This window comes from Vanellus vanellus, assembly GCF_965231255.1.
Source record: "Vanellus vanellus genome assembly, chromosome: 5".
Taxonomy (NCBI): domain Eukaryota; kingdom Metazoa; phylum Chordata; class Aves; order Charadriiformes; family Charadriidae; genus Vanellus; species Vanellus vanellus.
Window position 1 is genome coordinate 37,323,418 of NC_138910.1, and position 20,943 is coordinate 37,344,360.

At 40.3% G+C, this 20,943-nt stretch overlaps 1 protein-coding gene across 1 annotated transcript in view; it reads right to left on the bottom strand.

Moving 5' to 3' along the window:
- The window catches only part of FAM171B (family with sequence similarity 171 member B), a gene marked incomplete at both ends in the record, with an annotated part of 34,118 nt that extends 14,742 nt beyond the window's left edge, over positions 1-19,376 (bottom strand). Inside the window, one exon of the mRNA XM_082483562.1 lies at positions 19,199-19,376. Coding sequence (XP_082339688.1) covers positions 19,199-19,376 — 178 coding nt within the window. The remainder of the gene's footprint in view (positions 1-19,198) is intronic.
- Positions 19,377-20,943: the final 1,567 nt, after the last annotated feature.

A 20,943-nucleotide genomic window follows, 5' to 3' on the forward strand; every position in this document is an offset into this window, starting at 1 on the left:
AATCTTTCTATTTCCTGAGGGTAACAGTCCAGAAGATGGGAGCACACAATATTATGCCTCTGAATCCAAATGCTAGTGAAATGATGACATGTAAAAAATTCCAGTTAAAAAAGCCAGAATCCAATAGTAACAACAATTTTCCTCCCTCACAGCCATGTTTCACTATTGTTTTGTATAAAATGGAGTGTACCAGAGCATCCTACAGCAGGCCAGCTGTAACAGTCTGGTTAAAAGCAAAACAATCATAAGGTCCTAAGAGCTCAGACTGTGTGTGTAGTGGTGGTCCAGCGTGTACGACTGATCTGTATCTTTCCAAACCTGACATCCCTTGACCAACTCTCTCACACGCTTTGCATGCGTTTAATGTGCAAATTTATCAGACATATTTAATGGCATTAAGTTATTAATAATGTCATATTAACACTCATGACATCTATTTGCAAAGAAAATCCGGCTTGTTTTTTTTTTCTTTTTATAAAAAAATCTTAATGCACAAGTCCTTAAGGACACTTTTAAATCTCAAATATGATTGAGACTGCAGCAGGATTTTTTAATCTCAATAAAATGTACTGAAAAACATTTCAGATGCAAAAATTAACTGTTGGTTAATTTTTTAACAAAACCAAAGCTGACAACTTAAACTGCTTTTTTTCTGGTCACTAACACTTGCCAAACACAAGTGGGTCAGCTGTATCTCAATATTAAACAGATTTGACAGAATTCCTACAATTAGAAGAACAAACCCAGTCTTGGCTAATTTGATTTGTGCTGCCTCAGAGGAAGGGAGATTCGTCTCTTGGCAAGTCCACTGAAAATGCCAGCTTCTACGACATTTAAACATTTGCTGATAAATGTTCCTACAAGCAAAGCAGTTATTTAGACAAAAGAAACAAGGCCTTCTACCACATTTAGCTACTTCAGAAATGTCACAGCCAGCAAAATGACACCTTATTTCTTCGGGCAACAACATCTAATGCCTGGAATTTGGCTTCACGTCACTGTCCTAACTCAGAAATCGTATCACAGAATTAAGCCAAAGAACTGCTTGGAATTGCAAGACGGGTACAAAACGTAACAGTGCAAAAAAAAAAAAAAAAAAAAAAAATCTCTGTATAACACACCTATGCAATTTGTTCTTAATTCTTTACCTGCAGATGGTTACCATATTTACCTGAGATTTAATTAACATGGTCAAGGCCAGAGACCTTACAAGCAGCAACATATTCCAAACTAGATGTTTCATTAACTGTGAGATACAGCAGTGAACACACACATGCCCAGGAAGTATTCCTACACATTCTACAACCCAGTCTTAAGTCCCTTTTCCTATTTATCACCAAGGTCCTATAGCAAAAGAGGTTCTACACCTCGAAGGAGGCAGTTACTCTCCTCGAACACACAGACAACTACCCAATTAAGCAATTATCCTATGGAGTGGAGGGAACAGTAACTACAATTAAATTATTCATTAGTTCCTTCCTTCAGAGGAGCCTTTTCTCATCCTTGCATAGACGTGTTTAAATCCATGCCAGAAAAGGCACATGCTTACACGTGTTTTATGGAAACTGCCTACACTGTATTACCACACTCCCAGCTAACCAGACAGATAAAGTGTGGGCCGTGCAATTTGCTTGGTCTTAGCTGACTGAACAATCATTTTTCCATCTTTTACATTTGTAGAACACCACATTTTTTAGCTTAATATAATTAGGGATATGAAAGGTGCACTGGTCTGTAAAGAAGAAATCACATGTTCTAAGAATATCAGGTTTTACTACACATGCAGTATTGCTATGGATATCACCACTGGGGGGAAAAAATAATCAATGAAATAAATATTCTACACAGTCAACACACATCTGGCTTTAGTAAAAAAAGGTCATATAAAAGCAATCCTGCCTACAAAAACCAATCATTACTTCTTGAAACTTCCTTAAAACTACAGTAATGCCAGTGACAAACTACAAGAGCATATCTATAAAAAGTAAAAGCCTATTATACCTTTAAAGCTCATTAAAAATCCATGTACATGGAGGTGAGTTGTGGCAGCAACTAACTGATGCGGGAATGATTTAATGCTGAAGTAAGCCCTCCTCACCACAGCACAGCATCAGTTTGCAGTTACCTTTTGTCCTTTATTAAGGTACAATGCATTGACACACTACAGATCTTTCTGCCTTGCATAGTGCATTAAAATGACATAATAGATGACCTGTGAACTCTAGCGACTATTTTATGGATATATTCTGACAGTTATTGTCAGATACTAGGATAAGCTCTCTGACCAGTTTTCAATTATGCTTCTCGTAGCTATCATCTAACCTTTAAATCTCATTATTTATCTCTCAGTATTCTTTTATGCTGTCTTATTCCACATAGTCATTTATAGACCCTACATACAGTTGGGTACATACATGTAGAGACATTTGTAGCTCTACACAAATAATTCTATATATTCCAAATTGGTTAATGGAATATCTAATTTTAAAACTAATTATGTGGTTCCTTATAAAGATGTCTATGTGCTATTTATATGATGCTCCTCCGATTTAAATAATAGCATAAAATAAATGCAGAAAATTATTTTTTCTCCTTAAAAAGACACAAGAATACTACTAAAATACAAAACACTGTGAATGTTTCACCCTGTGCAATTTTAACTTTGTCTTTATTAATTAGTTACAAGTACAGTCAACACATTTTTTCGACGCATTATAACTGAACCGAGAAGAAACGAACCTCACACAGTTCATAAAAGGTCTGAGGAAATTCAGCAAATACCTAACCAGCTGTAAAAATAAATTTCTCTGGAAAAGAGAATGTTAGATTCAGATGAGAACAACACGCACACAGGGTAACAAATATAATCATTCTACCTGGCTGAAAAGAGAAAACACGTGAAAGTTGACAACTAGCTGACACGTTTTCATTCTTGCACTTCGCACAAGGTGAAAAGTTGTACCACCCCTCTCCAGAATCACTCTGGGAGTTAAAACTTTCATCTAGTAAGCAAACAGCCATGTAACTATGACCATGAAATGACCACTAAAGAACATGGGCGCATAAGGACTGACCTGGTTTACAGCGATAGCTAAAACTTGTCCTTGTTTAGGTTGATCTTTAAGCACAATGGCAGCACGATTACTCTAACTTTAAAGCAAGTATGGACTGCTCCTTGAAGTGCACTTTGGAAAAAGAAGGTATTGACATTTTACTGCCATATATCAGTGGTGCTGTTCAATAGTGTTCAACTATGGAGACTTAGAAAGAACTGCTTTTAGGCAATGCAAAAATATTGTAAAAAAATAAATATTAAATAAATTGGAGCGCAGAGCAAATGAACATTTGCTCTATTTGTATATGAACAGCGAATCCTGTGAAGGTAATACCACCACATAATCTAGTGGTACAGTACAGTTCCATAGCTTAGCACTCCCTTAAAATATTTTAATGCAAAATTGAACATAAGGATGTACATTTAAGAGAATAGCTTTGGCAAAAATTTCTGCAGTGGCACAGAATACGTTACTGACTTCCAGGGACAAAGCTACAAAACAGGGTCTGGGAAAGTAGGACACCGCAGTATTCCCATTGCCCTATTTCTGGTCAACCAATTTCTACAGAAGCCATCAACAAAATCTCAATTATGAAAGAGCTAAGGCTAGATCCTGAGGGGGACAAAGCAGTGCCTTTTACACAGAGAAAGGCTGTTACAGCCATTTTACAGGAGACAGTTTAACACAATCTAGGTATCTCCAGCAAGCACTTGCTTCATATTTAAGAGAAACTGTAACAGATTAGAAATTAGAAAAAATTTGAACACGCTGTTACCTAAGTGGGGGATTTGTCACCCATCAGGCTACTCTGGTGTGTTTTTATTGGAAAAAAAATTATTATATTCTAACTCTGAGAGTTTTTCAAACATTTTCTTTTACATTTGCTTCAAATAAAGCATTATTTCAGATACAGAGAAACACTTCCTTACTTAAATAGCATATGCTGTGATGGGCACACGCAGCCCACAGTGCCAGAGTCACTAAGCATCTGTACATTGGTAAGAAAAAAATAGAAATTATTTACAAGAAGCTCATTCATGTTGATACATGCATTATTCCAGCATATACTACAGTCTTCAGGTGGTCCCTCTTCCCACCTTTGTGGGGAAAAAAAAATAATATTAAAAATAAAAAGTACTTCAGAAAACATTTCACATGCTATCCTGATTCTTCAGTTCAAAATCAAGACCAGGCTGCATCTTTTGAAACAACTGGACACGTTTGCTTTTAAAATCTGAACAAAACAGCAATGTAGTAAAGATGTAAAACCAACAATCTACTGTGATCTCAAATAAAAATATTTCATCCTTGCTCGCATCGCTTTCTGCTCATTCATTGCTTTCTGAAAACTATCCCAGTTCCTATTTCTCCATGCCTCCATACTGCCCTCTTTCCTTGGAGAAGCTCTGCTCATTCTCCTTCCTCCCAGCATTCATCCCATCCTGGAGTAACCTCTGTGATGACAACTCCCTGTAATGTTTTAGCTTGCAAGCTTGCTGATCATGAAGAAAGATCAATACTTTTCTAAAGATGAGGGGTTTTGCAAGCTTCATAAACTAAAAAGACACTGATAAATGCATTACATAAAATTAAATGCACTGAATCAAGCCCATCAGGATGTACACTTCAAATGGAGACTTGAAATCTAGCAGACTAGGATTGCCTGTGGCAAATTAGCACATGATCCAGAGCAAACTTCAAGGTTCTAAGTAAATTAGTAGGTCAGAGACTAATTATTCATTTAGTTCAAAAGAGACCCAAAATCCACTTTCATGTTATAATAAAACTGTATCAGACATGATGGAGAAACTGACCATCTGCTGAAATTTTGGAAAAAGTGTTACATATTTTACAGATAAGAATAAGGCATCTTGCCCTTCTAAAAGGGATTTGGTAGCACAGAGAAATAAATTAAAAGAAAAAAAGTCACACTACTTTAGAAATAGACTGTTTTTCTCAGTCACACATTCTAGGGTTTTTTCCCAGAAAGAAATATTTATAGACTTAGCACCATTTCTTTACATAGAATTAACACTGAATTTTCACTGATGCTTTTACAAAAAAAGAAGTTGTTCAATGAGTTTATTTACCTAAAAACAATTTCGTTTCACTGAAATAGAATAATTATTTTCCTTTTATACCCATATATTCCAGGGGTTTGTATTTTGTACATATGTGTGTGCGTATATAAACACAAATCTTAAGCAAACAACAAGAGGAAAGGGAGTTCTGTTTATTTGATAAAGAGGGAGGTAAAGAAAATTTCACAAACATGCGAAGTTTGAGTGCTTGAAATTATTTTATTTTATTGGATTACTTTATTATCTGGACAGCCTTAGAGTTCGAAATCTGTACTATTGCGTAGGTAAATTAACATTTCAGCTTCTTCAATTTTAAGATCTGTTGTATATGAGTGAACCGATTTAATGAATTATTTAAATAAATAAAACAACAAAACAATCCTCTTCTACAACCAACAGCTGAGTAATACCATCGTGTTTACATTTCCAACCAAGATCTCAGAGCAGATGCATAAAGAAACTGAGTCAGCACAATATTTATTCCAGAAGTGTTGACACAAACCAAATATTGATGAAATTAAGGTCCTGCAAAATCAATAACATAACACAGATCATTATACGCTATATCCTTTATGATTACTACTACATAATCAATAACCACCTTCCTGGAACGATCATGCTTGTAAGAACTACACAAGAAAGCCACCGAGCTAATCCATAAAGCTGCTAACAACTCACTGACCTATCCAGTGGGAACATGCCCCCAAACACTTTCAAGTGCACCCAAGACATACCAAATAGAAAGAAAACAAGCATTCCCCTTTAAATATTTTTTTATGGGTTACCTAAGCAAGAGCTATGAAACTTAGACATGAAAGGAGCTATGAAATTTAGATGGAATTTTATGGGTGCCCCCCCCCGCCATATTCCTTTAACACTGTGTGGTATATATATGTCATTAACAAAATCTACTGGAATATTTTTAAGTGCATATCATGTCCTGTTGTAAAGTACTCATTTGTAAGGAGTTGCAAGATGTTTTTTCATCATTAGATGCCTTAGTCGTTCACCTTACATATTAAAACCAGAATGTTTCACCACAAAAGACAGAACATGAGAACTCACAGGATACAATAAACCAGAATTTCCATTACAGAATTGTATTTCACATGCCTTTCTGTACTGGTATACAGGCATAAATATTGAGTTTCAATAAAATTCAAAATTGACACCTGCTAGTGAAGCTATGACAAATACAATTACCATAGCAACTTTGCATTTTTATTTGCTGCTTATTTTGTTGCATCAACCAGTCTGGTTCTCAGAACTCTGGTTACCATGGAAGATGAAAGCTGAGAAATTCATCTTCCTGGGGCAAGAGAGATATGCAGCTGACAAGACGAAATGCTGCGGTCTGCAGAGCTTCACTTATTTAGGATTCATTTATTTTAAATATCGTCTTCTGTAATCTTAGATAAGTGAGATAAATGATTAATACCACAAGATCAAAAATCTTAAATAAAACTTATATCAAATAAAGACAAATTTGCCAGTGAAAAAGATTTAAATGAGCAAGTAAACACCAGGAATAGAGCTCCTGAAGTCTACAAAATAGAACACCTTTGCCCAGGCATTTCAGAGGCCATTATAAGATTAGCTTTGTCATCTCAGTTTACTCACTGGCTAATACTAAACCTGTAAAGCTGCTCTTTCATTTTTTTAAATGACTGCCCCTATCATTCAACCTTGCATCAGAGTTGAGGGAATGGAAAAAAGAACATTAAAAATTCACGCTTTGTTATAGAATACTGGGGAAAAAGTACAGAAGGGAAACATCAAAATCATCATAATACTCTATTTTAAATAGGCCATCTTAAATACCCACATTATACTATATACCCTCAAAAAAAAACGGGCAAGTGCCTATTAGGTGATAAGCAAACAACATGCACTTCCCACTTGTGAACGTTACAATCAAACCTTCATTATGTAAACAGAAAAAAATAAATCATTCAACATCATCTCCTTTAAAAAATGAGACCATTTCTTATAGAAAATTTCTAATGATTTGTCACATCTAGCCTGTCAATATATTTGGGCAGAGGAAGAATATTCCAGTAACCCTGTAGCATGAATCATCTTTTTTAACCTAATGGATTAGGTATAGGATTTGTCTCATGTAATTCTTAGTGGTGGCTAGTGAGTGGAATTAGCTGGGGGGGGGGGGGGATCTGTGCAAGTTCAAACACCCCCTTAATTTGGCAGAGTGAAAAAAAAAAATAAAATCATCACAGGAAAACAAAGCAGTACCCTCTTCAAACACGACATTTAATGCCCTGAAGGTTTTAACCTTAAGACAGATATGCCTGTATAAACTCCAAGTGGCATAATATAACCTACAAACTAGTAATTTAAACGTCTGTGCGTGTTACTCACTAATCACAAAGGAAAACTACTGATGCTTTCAGTGTCATTATTCAATAAGATGCTGGTCACTATTCTTTACTGAAAATACTTTTCTTCCCCAAAAGCTGTCAAATCTCATACTAGTGCTTAAAGAAAGATATTTGCAATGTTCCAGCAACACTTATCTTTCACTTATAGGAAAAGATCCTCTAACTCCTTGGAAGAAGGCCTGTGTGTAAAGACATATATGGAGAAAATACAACTGGAAGTTTGCAGGCCAACATATCCCAAGTGTAGTCCTGTACACGCAGGGTGGGAATTATTTAATTTTTTTATTGCTGCAATATGCATTCCCTTAAATGTGCACCCAACAAGCTACTATTTCTTTCATATATAATTTTTTAAGTTGTTTCCTAAAGTGAATGATCAAAAAAAAAAAAAAAATCACAAACCAACAATAAATATTACATTAGTTTTTAGAAAAAATGATTGCAGATTAAAATGAATACGGATTCCTACTAATTTGAATTAAGTAAAATTCCACAGATGCCATAATAAGAATTTAAAAAAAGAGAAGGATCTGTCAAATCAGATCACAGGATAAAGCAAAACAATTGAATCAAGATTGCCCCCATAATAATATAACTCTTCTGCACACATGGATGCCATCAAGGTAAGTAGCAATACTGGACATATTAATGATTCAGCCATTGCCACTTTGAATCATTACTGCCTTTCTACCGCTCAACACATGATTAAGTGCTCCAGGATCCAGCTAAAAGACAGCTGTTTGAGATGAACTTGCTGCTCACCAACTGTGTCTCCAACAGAAACACCACCAACACAGACCCACAAGTTCTCCCTTCGCAGCAAGTGGCCAGACTCCTGTAGGGAGTAACTGGAAAACAACTTAGCACCATGGAAACCTTTCTAGGATGATGGACATATTTTTATTGACACCAAGACTAAAAATGGGACACTTAACGCTGTTTTTTTTTTTCCCCAAAAAATACTCAGATTCATTCAGCACCTCTAACACAGAGCCAACTGGACCGGGTGGAAACAAATCCATGTAAGTATTTCCGAGAATCTGTTCCATGAAACATTGAAGAATACAGGAGACAATTGTAGAGGGACAGATTTTCTACGCTGTGGTTAGGAAAAAAGGCAAACAGCCATGACAGATTCTTTTGCCCAACACTGCACCAAAACTATGCAGTACCTCACAAATGTTTTGCTGGGTCTCTATTCCAGTCAACTTAATTGGAGGATTTGCTCTACATCAGTGATCCATAATCCAAAGAAAATCTATCCTTCAGCCCAGTGAAAGTAAGTTTCCTCCCTTGCTCTCACAAACAATGAAATAAGATCCTGTGACACTTATCACAATGCATAATTCATGTTATTAACATTTTTTATTGTTCCAAACACATATTTTACTGATGTCCTGCATTTACACAACATAAAACTATTCATTTCTCCTCTTCAGTCACTTAAGGAAAGGCCTCAGAACAGAGAAAAAGTATTTTTCACAATGACCTGAAAAAAAACTTTTTATAATTCCATTAGTGTCTATAGTAATCAGAGGGGGCAAGCACTTCCTTATTCATTCCAGGAAAAGAGCTTCTGTTTTCAAGTATCTTGACATCATTGACTTTTTTTCTAGTTTAGCTCACATTAGCACAGACAAATTATCAACCAGATTTGCTACCTCATAGAAAATAAGTTATGAGAATGTTCTAATCAGTTTCATTTGGGAACCTTGCCCATATAAAGTCATTAATAATAAATTTGGTGCCTTGCCCAATTTCATAACCAAAAGTCCATGCTATGCACTAGTATCTACTTCAACTGACTGAGCCAACTGTGTACATCATATTTATAAAACAGCCCCAAATCAGCAGCAGAGGATATAATTCCACTTTCTTCTATTTTACATGCATTAGAGGAAAACAGTCTACCCAAAATGAAATGCAGATGTTTCAAAAGAAACATTAGCAGCTGACACACCCCATAGTCATGTAAAAGTCCAAGTCAGTGACTTGAGGAGGGAACAAAATGCACCCTCAAAGTCTGTAGATGGTAATGATCTGAGGATGCAATCAACATGCACCAAGGGACCTAGAAAGAGATAAGGGCCAACAAGAACCTCATGAAATTCAACAGGGACAAATAGGAAATGATGCATCTGACCCTCCGAGCAGCACCTGCAAGAGACCGACTGGCAGGGCAGGAGCTCTGCTGAAAACATCAAGGAGTCCTGCTGAGCAATAAGCTAAACATGTCAGGAGCGCACCCTGCTAACAGCACTCCGCACTGCATCAGCGGAAGCATAGCAAGCAGAGCAAGAGAAGTAATTACTCCCTCTCACTTAGCACCTTCTAGACTGCATCTGGAAACTGCATTCAGTTTTGGATCCACAGAAATAAATAAACCTTGTTTAACCTTGCGAAGGAAAAGCTTTGGGGGACCTAAACAACAGCCTTCCAATACCCATAAGCTTACCAAGAAGACAGCAGCAAGTTCTTTGTCGAGATGCAAGGCAGGGTAATGAAAGGCAACAGTCACAAATTGCAGGGAAGGATCTGACTGGACATGAGGAGATTTTTTTTCTCTCTGAGGCTCAACAATCATCGGAATAGGTTGTCCAGAGAGGTTCCCCATTCTTGGAGGCTTTCATGGCCTGACAGGAAAGAGCTCCCAGGTCTGAATTCAGTGTCAACTCTGCTTTAAGCAGGTTGGACTATAGCACTCCTGATATCCCCTACGGCCTGAATACCTCCACGATTCCAGATCCTAATAGTTATGTTCAAATCACAGAAAACACAAAGAAAAACCTGTAAAGAACAAGCATAGTCTTCACTTGATTGTGGTTCGCTTCAGCTGCTAATTTTAATACACTTGGCAAATCTGGCTGGATGTTTCCGTACAGCATCTTATAATAATTTGGGGCTCACAACCTGATGCAAATTCTACACTTTATTAAGGAAATGGGACAAAAAGATATACTTCATCTTGCATTGCCTTGCACTTGATAACACTTGCAGTCAATGAAAACAGAAACACTGATGATTCTGAAAGTCAAATCAGTTTGACTAATAAAGGGTTGCTCAGACCTGCAAATAAAACAACACAAAACCTGAAAGCTACGTGCACACTCCAGTGGGAAAGCTCAATCATTGAATACAGCTAAAAGATTGATGAGAAATAAAAGTATGTCGATGAGAAGAAAACATTTCAGAAGAGGCAGATGAACTATTAATGACCATCTAGAAACTAAAAGAAAAACAAACAACCCACCTAAATTCAACTCTGTCCTCCAAAATAAACTGCATGATAATGGGTCAGTGCTCCAATTTCTCTGGCTATAGCTACACCGTGTTTAGTAAAAGCGCTCAAGCAAACACTCAGTTATACATGCTAAAGCACTCATTAATCGAACAAAACTCTATTGACCTTAAAGTGCTTTTGGGGTGCAGTGGTCACGTCAATAATGCATTTCAATGAGAGTATGCTGGGGACATGTTGAAGTGTTTCTGGGATTCTCTGTATTTTGTTGCTTCATGACTTCCTAATGCACATGGTTCAATATGTGCCTCGCATTCATACCTATAACCACTGCATCATAGTCAACACAAAAAAAATCATTCCCCACCACAGCTATTTGGGCCTCCATTTGCAGGTTAACCTGCCATAGCTGCCAGTAGTTCAGATAAGACCCATGCCAAAACCACTAAATTCTTCAAAATGGGACAAGGAAAATCAAAAGTATAGGGCCAAGATTTTTCTTTGCTTTCTAACCCACCAAAACCCACAGTTTATTTCCACGTAATCTCAATGAAACCCCACCTCTTGCCTCTTCCACTGGCAGGACTGCACTGTCTTAGGTACCTGGTGCTATCAACAGTAAATGCAGAATGCTGAAGCGAGAAGGGTCACATGGAATGTCCAATAGAAGGATCTAACCCCGTAACCCATCTCTTTCAACTGTCTCATTTCCACATTGTAAAGGGTAACAATTGTGTCCTGAAGTCTGACTTCTGTCTTTCAGTCAGTGGAGACTCTCTTTGAGCCCACATGATGAAGCATAATGACAACCTCAGGGAAGAGAAAGGACAAGAAATTGAGGGGGAAAGAATAAGGATAGCCTGGGAACCTGAGAGGATTCATGCCTGCACTTGGTGAGCCTCGGGGGGCTTATGCATGCACAGACAGGAAAGAACACCACTCAGCCCTGTCAATCCCAGCAGTTCACACAGGATAGCTCCCAGGAGCCACATCAGACGAGCACGCATCACCAGGGTCATGCCATACACGTACTATAAACTGCAGACCTGTCAGTATTTTGTTTACAAGAACGCATAATATGCTTACAGTCAGAGGGCAAGCAGAATCATTTGGAAAGTTACGTCAGCTGGTCAAACTTAAATGGGAAATGGAGCTTTTATTCACATCACCTACAGACAGCTGACAACTGCTCGTGAAATTCATAGCACACGATACAGGTTTTTTACTTCACAGAACTGCTGGTGCCCCATATTAGTCCTGTGTTCTGCCTGAGAAGCTGTGTTTAAGGTAACTGGTGCTTTTGGAGTGTCCTCCCCACACACTGGACTATGCCTGTTGATGTTTATCTCCTAGTCACAAGAGCCTGCTCACACTACAGTATGTGTGTGCTCTCTCATATGGAAGGTCTAAGGATCATCCATTCCCGATCTATGTCCCTCCCAAAATGACAGGGCAATACGTTCACCAAAGGTGACGCTCTGTACAGGCTGTCTCTTCTGTAGATGTGGAAGGGAAGATGCAGTGGGGTTATACAAACATATGCTCTATCTGTGCTGCAGCCTCAGACGTGGTTTGGAAGCACTGCCCTTTCCCAGGGACCCAGCTCTGCTGGATGGACCTGGAGTCCCTATCCCGACTGAAAAGATGAGTTACAGCTTGTGTGAAATCCCCCCTACTGAACACCTGGCTTAAGGACAGAGGCCATTCCTAAAGATTAATTCATTTCTTTGAGCTTTCTAACCTTAAATTCCCTCGCACAGGTTGTTCCAGCAAATACGCTTTCATATTGCTGATTTTTAAGCTGTGCACGGTCACGTTTTCCCCTCAAGCATGTGCTAGCATGAAAATTGTTTTCAAACCTCATGTTTTCTCTACAGCAACTAGCGCCAGAAAAGCAAACCAAGCAATGCAATAGCTGCTTTGCAGCCTGCTATATATAGCGTCTTGCAGACATGAGTGGAAGATGACAATTTAGGAGCACACATGAGGTGTGCTGGAACACCTCTGACAAGCTAGGATTAGGTAGGAGGAGCTAGATCTGGTAGTTTCATCCTACTGAACACAGAAGCATTATTCCAGAGTACACTAATCCCTACAGTGCAATGGAAATTCTTGATCATGGTATCTGGGTGCTCCGACGACACACCAGATTGCACAGATCTAGGAACAGATCTATGAAAACGCATTATCAGGAGTAACACAGAGGACTTATCTGCTCTGTCACGTTGTGCCTCAAATCCCCATTCATTACAGAAGGGTATAGCGAATATAAAAATACGCAACTTTCAAGACAACAAAGTAACCTGCGCTATTTTTTGAAGTCTGACATGCCAAAAATTAAGTTTATTTTGAATAAGCTTTCCTCTCAGATCTTTGCCTCCATCTTCAAAGACTTCATCTACTGAGCTAGTTCACAGAGAAAGCATGCTATAGATCCCCAGTGACCCAGATAGCAGTTGCATTCCAAATCCTGAAACTGCCTTTTTCTGAGCCTAACAGCAATTCTGTGAATATTTTTACATATCAGTTGGCCTTTGATGATGTATCATCTGCCAGCAGATTGACAAAAAGTAATGAAACTTAAAAAACACAAATAAGAACTGCCAAAACTACCACCGTGCAATAGGTATCTTCCTGCCATCGTTGATTACTCTTGGTTTCTGACACTTCTCACCAAGTAACCGTGGGTCACATTTCTGTGAATGCTAAAACACATTTCCGCGCTTGTGTCTCTCAGTTCTTTATAATGAAAGCTGCTATCAACACAAGTTTCTTGGTATCAAGTTTTCTGAAGTATAGATCATGATGCTGTATAATATATTACAAGCTTTAATAAAAGCAAGCTTTCAACTCAGGAGAGCTGCCTACCTCTTCAGAACTCCTCAGTACCTCTTTGTTTATATTGATTCTCTTCCTGAAAAATAAAAAAGTACATATTTTTCCATTTGTGCTCTACCATGGAAAACCCAAAACTCCTTTTTTTCTTGTATTAGCAACTGAGTGACCCAAATCATGGAACACATGGACACGTAAATGAAACTATCTGTGAATATTTCTTTTTTGTTATTCATTTCTGTCTCAAACTGCAGATGCTTTACCACCCCTCAGTGTCCTAATGCCCTTCCTGACATTTTGGTGCACTACTAAGCCCTAGATCAGCACAGAAAGCTAAGTCACTTAAGAACATCAGCTTCAATAAATCAGGACAAGTCTAAGTATTACATTCTTTCTCTACTTTCTCACCTAGCTGAGAAACAATTATTGCAAATCCCAGAGGCTGAGAATGCTGAGAAAACTGAGCAGCAAATCAAAGGATGTTTTCTGAGCTAATTTCCATAGGGCGAGTTAGTTGCTTGCATTAAGCCATTTTGCTGGGGCGTGCACATAACACTTTCAGAGTTTTATCTCATAACGAAAGAGTTATTTTTCACCAGATCAAAAGTCAGCTTTACAAAGTTTCATTGAGGTTCTTCATATATGAAACATAGATTCCCAACAAATGTTTACATCTGATACATCTAAAACAAATCAAAAATCTTATTTTAAAAAGACTGCAAACTATCTCCTCCATGTCCAAATAGAAAACAATTACTACAATTTAACCCATAAGCTTTGACAACTTAAAAATAAAACTTTTCCCTGACACTGATTATATTCCAGTACCTACTGGATAAGAAGGTTTTGTTGCTGTTGTATAAAACAATTAACCTCAGTGCTGATCAGAAGGCCCTAGTTAGACAGCCCTGACTTTTTGAGCAGGGACTGAATCCTACGTAATCACTCAGTCATGAAAATTACTGGATTTTCTTCTTTATAGGAATACTACAGAATCTCCTACATAACTTTTAAATCCTCTCTCATTTTCCTCTGGTCTATATCTGACTGCAACAGAAGCTCCAAACCAGAACTGGATTCATTGCTGCCGTACTAGTCCCCTATCCAGTGACTGCAGAGACCACAAAGAACCACAAAAAAAAGAACCACAAAGGTGGTTCCATCAAGCAACAAACAAGCCAGCCACATTGCACTGTATTTTTTTTTTTAAAGTGCATAATTATGTATTATTGCTCAAATTCAAACCCAGATTAACAGAACAAGCTATCAAAAGCAAATGCTCCTCTAAGTACCACCTTAAACACCAACATATAATCATTAGAAAAAAATTATTTCACTACTAGAAACACTGAAAACAAAGATTAGAAAAGCAGCAAGTCACACAAGGATGCGTCAGAGAAATATTTGTGTTTCAGTACCTCAAATAAAAATGAAGCACAACAAATTTATTCTTCCTGATCACTCCAGGAGGAGATAAGACAGCGTACAGAAGAGTATAGAAAAATTGTAACTAGGTGTCTCTTGTCTAGAACACTGCTTCGCATTAGATAGCAACTCATCATCGCACATAAGCAGATAGCATTGAGAAATGGGCGCAGAATCAAATTCCACAGACAGCGTTCAGACAGTGTATTTGTCTCCAACAGGTACAAAAGTAATCTCTAATTCTCTTCTGGGTTTGCCAATAATCTATTTATCTCATTAGTGTCAACAGAGCTAACTGCATAAATATGCAGAACGAGTCCAATTCTCTCCTCTCCATTGTTTGGGACCACTATTAGCTGCTACTGCTTTTTAATTTCACCCTACAAAAATCAAGCTAATCTTCCCATCATACATAAAGCCTCCTGCCTAAAAAAAAAAAGAGCAAAATAAATTTGTTTCTCCCTGAATTCTGGAATTATCTATAATAAATGCAATGGTGAGCCTTTTCTTGTTTACAGCGGGATTACAAAAGGTGTGGAAAGTACCCACAGCACAGAATATGCGGTTGTATGACAGAAATTTGAAGAAATAACACCTACTTTAAAATATATTTCAAGTCTAATTTAAGGTCTATATATGGAAAAAAAATCCAACATTAAGATGGTGTATGCCATCCTATGTGCTGTCTATACATAATGTGACAGTTTCTATTTACACAACTGCTGGTCTTCTTCCAGAAGAATCTTGTTCATTCAGTATATGTCAGACCTGCCATGGAATCAATGCAGTTAAGTATCACTTATTCAATTAGTGGTCTCTGCTCTGTTTATTGCCCATTATCTGCATTATAAAGAGAATAACAATGTACCATATCCAGAATATCCCAAGCATTGTGAACATTAAAGAACACTACTCATACCTCCTGTAAAGAATGTATCTCCATAAAGATAAACAAAAGTGAACAAGGAAAACAAACAGATTTGCCTGGATCAAACTATAATTTACTGAATTCTGTGCTCAAGCCTGATGACCTGAATGCTGAGTATTCGAAGCTCCCAGCAACTTCTCTTCACATACTTCTGCACACCACAGTCCAGATTTCTAAACTGCCACACAGTAAATGGAAAAACTCAATATGAATAACAAGGAACCAAGACAGGTTCTGCACTTCAGCAATCACCACCCTAACCAGAGAGGCCTGTCTCTCTCTCCCCGAATATTTTTTTCCAAAAATTTGGAAATCAATTAGATAATGTGAGTCAGAGTAACTCCATGAACTGAGTCTCTCTCATGCATGTCTTCTCTGCCTAATCTTTAGAATTTACTTTTTTCTTTTGGCAGTGGTAAGTTTCTTGTTGTTTTTAACGGAGAAGAAAGAAGGGATGAACAAAAAAACCTATTCGGTCATGATGTGCAACTACCATCTCACTGCTACGTTTACATGTCAGCAGTAGAGTTTGCACCCCAAATCTTTGTACACAGCTGTGCTGACTTTAGCATGTCTTCTCAGACAGCATAATAATTACACTGGCAGAAGTCTGTTAATCCAGAAGGGAATTGATCTGTAAAACTGTATAATTAGCTTCGACAGAACAGGGACATCGATACAGGAACATCAAATGAGAAAAGCTTGTGAACTCCAACCTTAGCTCTGCACCTTCCCTATTTCAGGACGATAAGGCTCCTTTGTTCCAGCAACACTGTGGTCACAAACACACAGCATAAATCCAAATTCAGCCAGGCTCCTCCTTACTTGCAGAAGCCACTGCCTGCCTGGCAGTTCCCAGCACAGGACCTGCAGCTGCTGCAGGAGTAGCCTCTTCAGAGCATTCCCCTTAGGGACTACTCTGTTGCCAGTCTTCTGCTGGAAAGGCAGCAGCCATTTATCCTGCCTACCTTTCGTCTGTAAACCATCAAAAGATAATTTCATGGAAAAAGAAGTTAGTATCTGATAAATACATATCTGGAGTCAGGCTCTTCCTTTTTAAAATTTCAAAAACGTCGATATAGCAAAACTTACTTACATGCCTTACTGAAAGGAAGTAACACACAAAAAACAAAGGTGCTTAGCAGCTTCTTCACAATAATGAAATTTTTGTAGCAGTGATTACCATGTCTTTTTTAAAAGATTAATCACTATTGTCTCTTTTCAATTTTTTCTAAAACAAAAAAATTAATCAAGATCATTTAGAAAGCCAGCCAACAAGTGAAATAAAGCTCTAACTGTATTTAAACATAACAAACAAATGCGGAGGATCAGCTCAAATGATAGTTTTTAACATTAATGAACTGGGACTGATCATGAAAGCTGCGTACTATAAAGCACTTTCAAGACTCTCATACCTCAAAACCTATGAAGCATAATAAGCAAATAAAAGAAAAGAGCAACTAGGCATGTGGGTCCGCAACAGCAACAACAGCAAACCAGTAGCATCAGCATCCCATTGTTTGGTACCAACAAAGATTTTGGCCAGGGCTGAAGGTGATAAGGCAGTAGAGCTTCTTGAAAAGAAATCAATACCTGAAATCAAAAAGGATCACTGAATTACAAAAACTGTCCCCTTTTTTTTTTGCCACTCAATTTTTAATGAGCAAAATGTTCACGGCACAAGTTAGAAATGCTGCCAATGCCTTTTCAGTGGGGTTTGTGGGTGATTAATGGCATATTCCTCTGAAAGCATGGTAAGAAGCAAAATAATGAAAAATCATCAGTTCAAAAGGAAAAACAAGAACCAAGCTGTTCATCAAATACCCTTGTTTAAAGTCCTATAGTTGAAACATTTGGAAAATAAAAAGAAAAACCAAACAACCCCTGGCCTCAAAACCAAAACCCAATCAAAAACCAAATCAATGCATTTTAAGAGTATATCAGGAGAATTTAAGAGCGTGTTCTTATTCTATCAAATCTAGTTTCTCACTCTAAATCTTTAAGAAGTAACAAGTAAAGACCGTAATTAAAGATCTTTGCTTATATTTCCTAATTAACATACATACTTTGGCAGCTTTGTAAATTGGCTTCAATTCAGCAAAATATTAACCATATGCCTGAAACTAAGAACATTTTATACCTTCTCAAAGTCAACTGGAAATAGAAACATGCATATATGTTAAAAATGAAACATATGCTCTAGTGATATGCCCAAACGGAGCCTTGATGCTAAAAGGTCTTAAATAATTCATGTTTGAAACCATTCTGAAATTCTTTGGTGAAAGGCAATATGTCAAGAAAAATACTGGGTTTATCTTTATTTAAGGCAGTAAGACTTCAGAATACACCCATATTTCTTAAAGTAGATGACAGAACAAACACCTTACCGCTTGCCCCAGTTCTACAAAGGGGTACCCTCACACGCTTGACCATAATACCAAGGACTAATACTGCAATAAGCACATTATTTTCATACTCTCAGCTGTTGGATAGACGTAGTTCCTCCTTCTGCAGAGGAGACGCAAAAACTAATGAGCTCACCACCCCCATCACTCATTTGATGAGCTTAAGACACTTCCACATGTTACCAGCCGGTTTTTATTTATTTTTATGTTGATGTAAGTATATGCAGAAATAAATATGCGTATATTGTATATATATATATATTTGTATTTTATACGTACAGATACATCTTGCCCCGGTGGCTCCTGCCAGCAAACCGGGATTCATGGAGCCACGCATCCCCCGAGCCCCTTCGCCTGACACCCGAGGGAGCATCCCCAGCTGGGTCAGACCCAGGCTACACCATTACCGGGCTGGATTTCTCACCGCGCCAGCGACAGGCTACAGCAGCCGCATACAGATCCTGTGACATTAAAGATGGATCCCGCCCGCCCCGCGGCAGCCGCCGCGGACCCGCTACCTGCTTCCATTAAAAAACCCACCGGCTTTATTTTTCGCTTCGGGACCGCCGCCCGACCCTCGCACGGGAACCCCGCTTCCACAGCCTCGCAGCCACAACCCAGCACCGGCTTCAACCGACGCAGCCCGGCGGGAAGCCGCTGAGGAGGACGCCGACCACCCTCCCCCCTCCCCAGCCCCGGGAGAAGGGGGCGCTCAGGCAGCCCCGACGGCGCGGCCCCGGGGAAGCGAGATCTCCACAGGGAAGGGCGGGAAATGGAGGGGGGAGAGGGGGAATCTGCCCGGCGGTGGGGTGGAGGGGGTGGAGTGATCGGTACCTGAGGCGGCCGCGGCGGCGGGGGCGCCCCCCGGGAGCGCTGCCCGCTGCTGCTGCGGGCGGGTGGCGGCGGCGTCGACGGGAGGCGGTCGCCCCATCAGCAGCAGCAGCAGCTGCAGCAGCATCGCGGCCGCCAGCCCCAGGAGCAGGGAGGAGAGGCGCCCGCAGGTCCCCGGCATGGCGAGCAGCCTGAGGGCAGCGGAGGCATATTGCGGGCGAGGACGCGGGCGGGAGGCCGGGACCAGCGGCTCCGGCGGCAGCGGCGGAGGGGAAGGGGGAACACTGCGGCGGCGAGCGGCCGCCCCCACGCGCGGCAGCGACCGGCCGGGCAGCCCCGCGCCCGCCCCGCCCCCCGCACGTGACGGGGCGGGGCCGGGGCGGGGCCACGGTGTGGCTGAGGCGCGGGCCGGGCAGGGGGAGGCGGGAAGGGCATGAGGTGGTTCGTTCACTCGTAGTGGTGCGAGAGCGCCCCGGCTGGGGGGGTTCCCGCCGCCTCTCCTCCGGCTGCGGTCCGGCCTCGGGGTCCTGTGGAGGGCGGGGAGGTGCGGGCTAAGGGCTTTCCTGAGGAGCCTCGCCGTTAACGTCTGAGGTGTGCCGCGCGCCCCGCGGCCGGCCGCCTGGCAGAGGTGAGGGAGAGCCGGGCCGGTGAGGGGAGGGCGCGGGGTCTGCCGGTGCCGCGGACGTGGACTGAGTTACTGAGGAAACTAAGTGTCGCCCTCCGAACTGGCAGCATTTAAATCAAGTGTAATCCTCGTTGCTGAGAGTATTAAAGCACGCTTGGCAACCCCTGCGCAGTGCGTCATGTTACAGGGCAGACACTTAAGATTGCCTTGTGTCAACTTGGAAATTGCCTTCACTCACGTGCCGGTAAGTGGCAGTCATTGTGGCAATCGTCATAACTATATTAGTAGTATCTCCTAAAGCTTTGATTCTACATACAGGCATGTCTTTGCCTTATTCACATGTTTATTTACATTAATGGTCCTGATATCAAACATTACGTGTTTTTTAGAATGAAGGATACACATGAGTGAATGAAGGATGCCATCCAGAGGGACCTGGACAGGCTGGAGAAGTAGGCCAGTGCAAACCTCATGAAGTTCAAAAAGGCCTAGTGCAAGGTCCTGCACGTGGGTCGGGCCAATCCCATGCACCAATAGAGGCTGGGCAGAGAATGGATTGAGAGCAACCCTAAGGAGAAGGACTTGAGGGTGTTGGTTGATGAGAAACTCAACATGAGCTGGCAATGTGCACTCACAGCCTAGAAGGCCAACCACATCCTGGGCTGTATCAAAAGAAGCATGGCCAGCAGGTCGAGGCAGGTGATTCTGCCCCTCTACTCTGCTCTCATGAGACCCCACCTGGAATACTGCGTCCAGTTCTGGAGCCCTCAACATAAGAAGGATGTGGACCTGTTGGAGCAGGTCCAGAGGAGGGCCACCAAGATGATCACCTCTCCTATGAAGACAGGCTGAGAGACTTGGGGTTGTTCAGCCTGGAGAAGAGAATGCTCCAGGGAGACCTTATACCAGCCCTCAAACATCTGAAGGGGGCTTAAAAGAAAGCTGGAGAGGGACTTTTTGCAAGGGCAGGTAGTGATAGGACAAGGGGTAATGGCTTCAAACTGGAAGAGTGTAGATTTAGAATGGATATTAGGAAGAAATTCTTTACTGTGATGGTGGTAATGCACTGGAACAGGTTGCCCGGAGAAGTTGTAGATGCCCCATCCCTGGAAGTGTTCAAGGC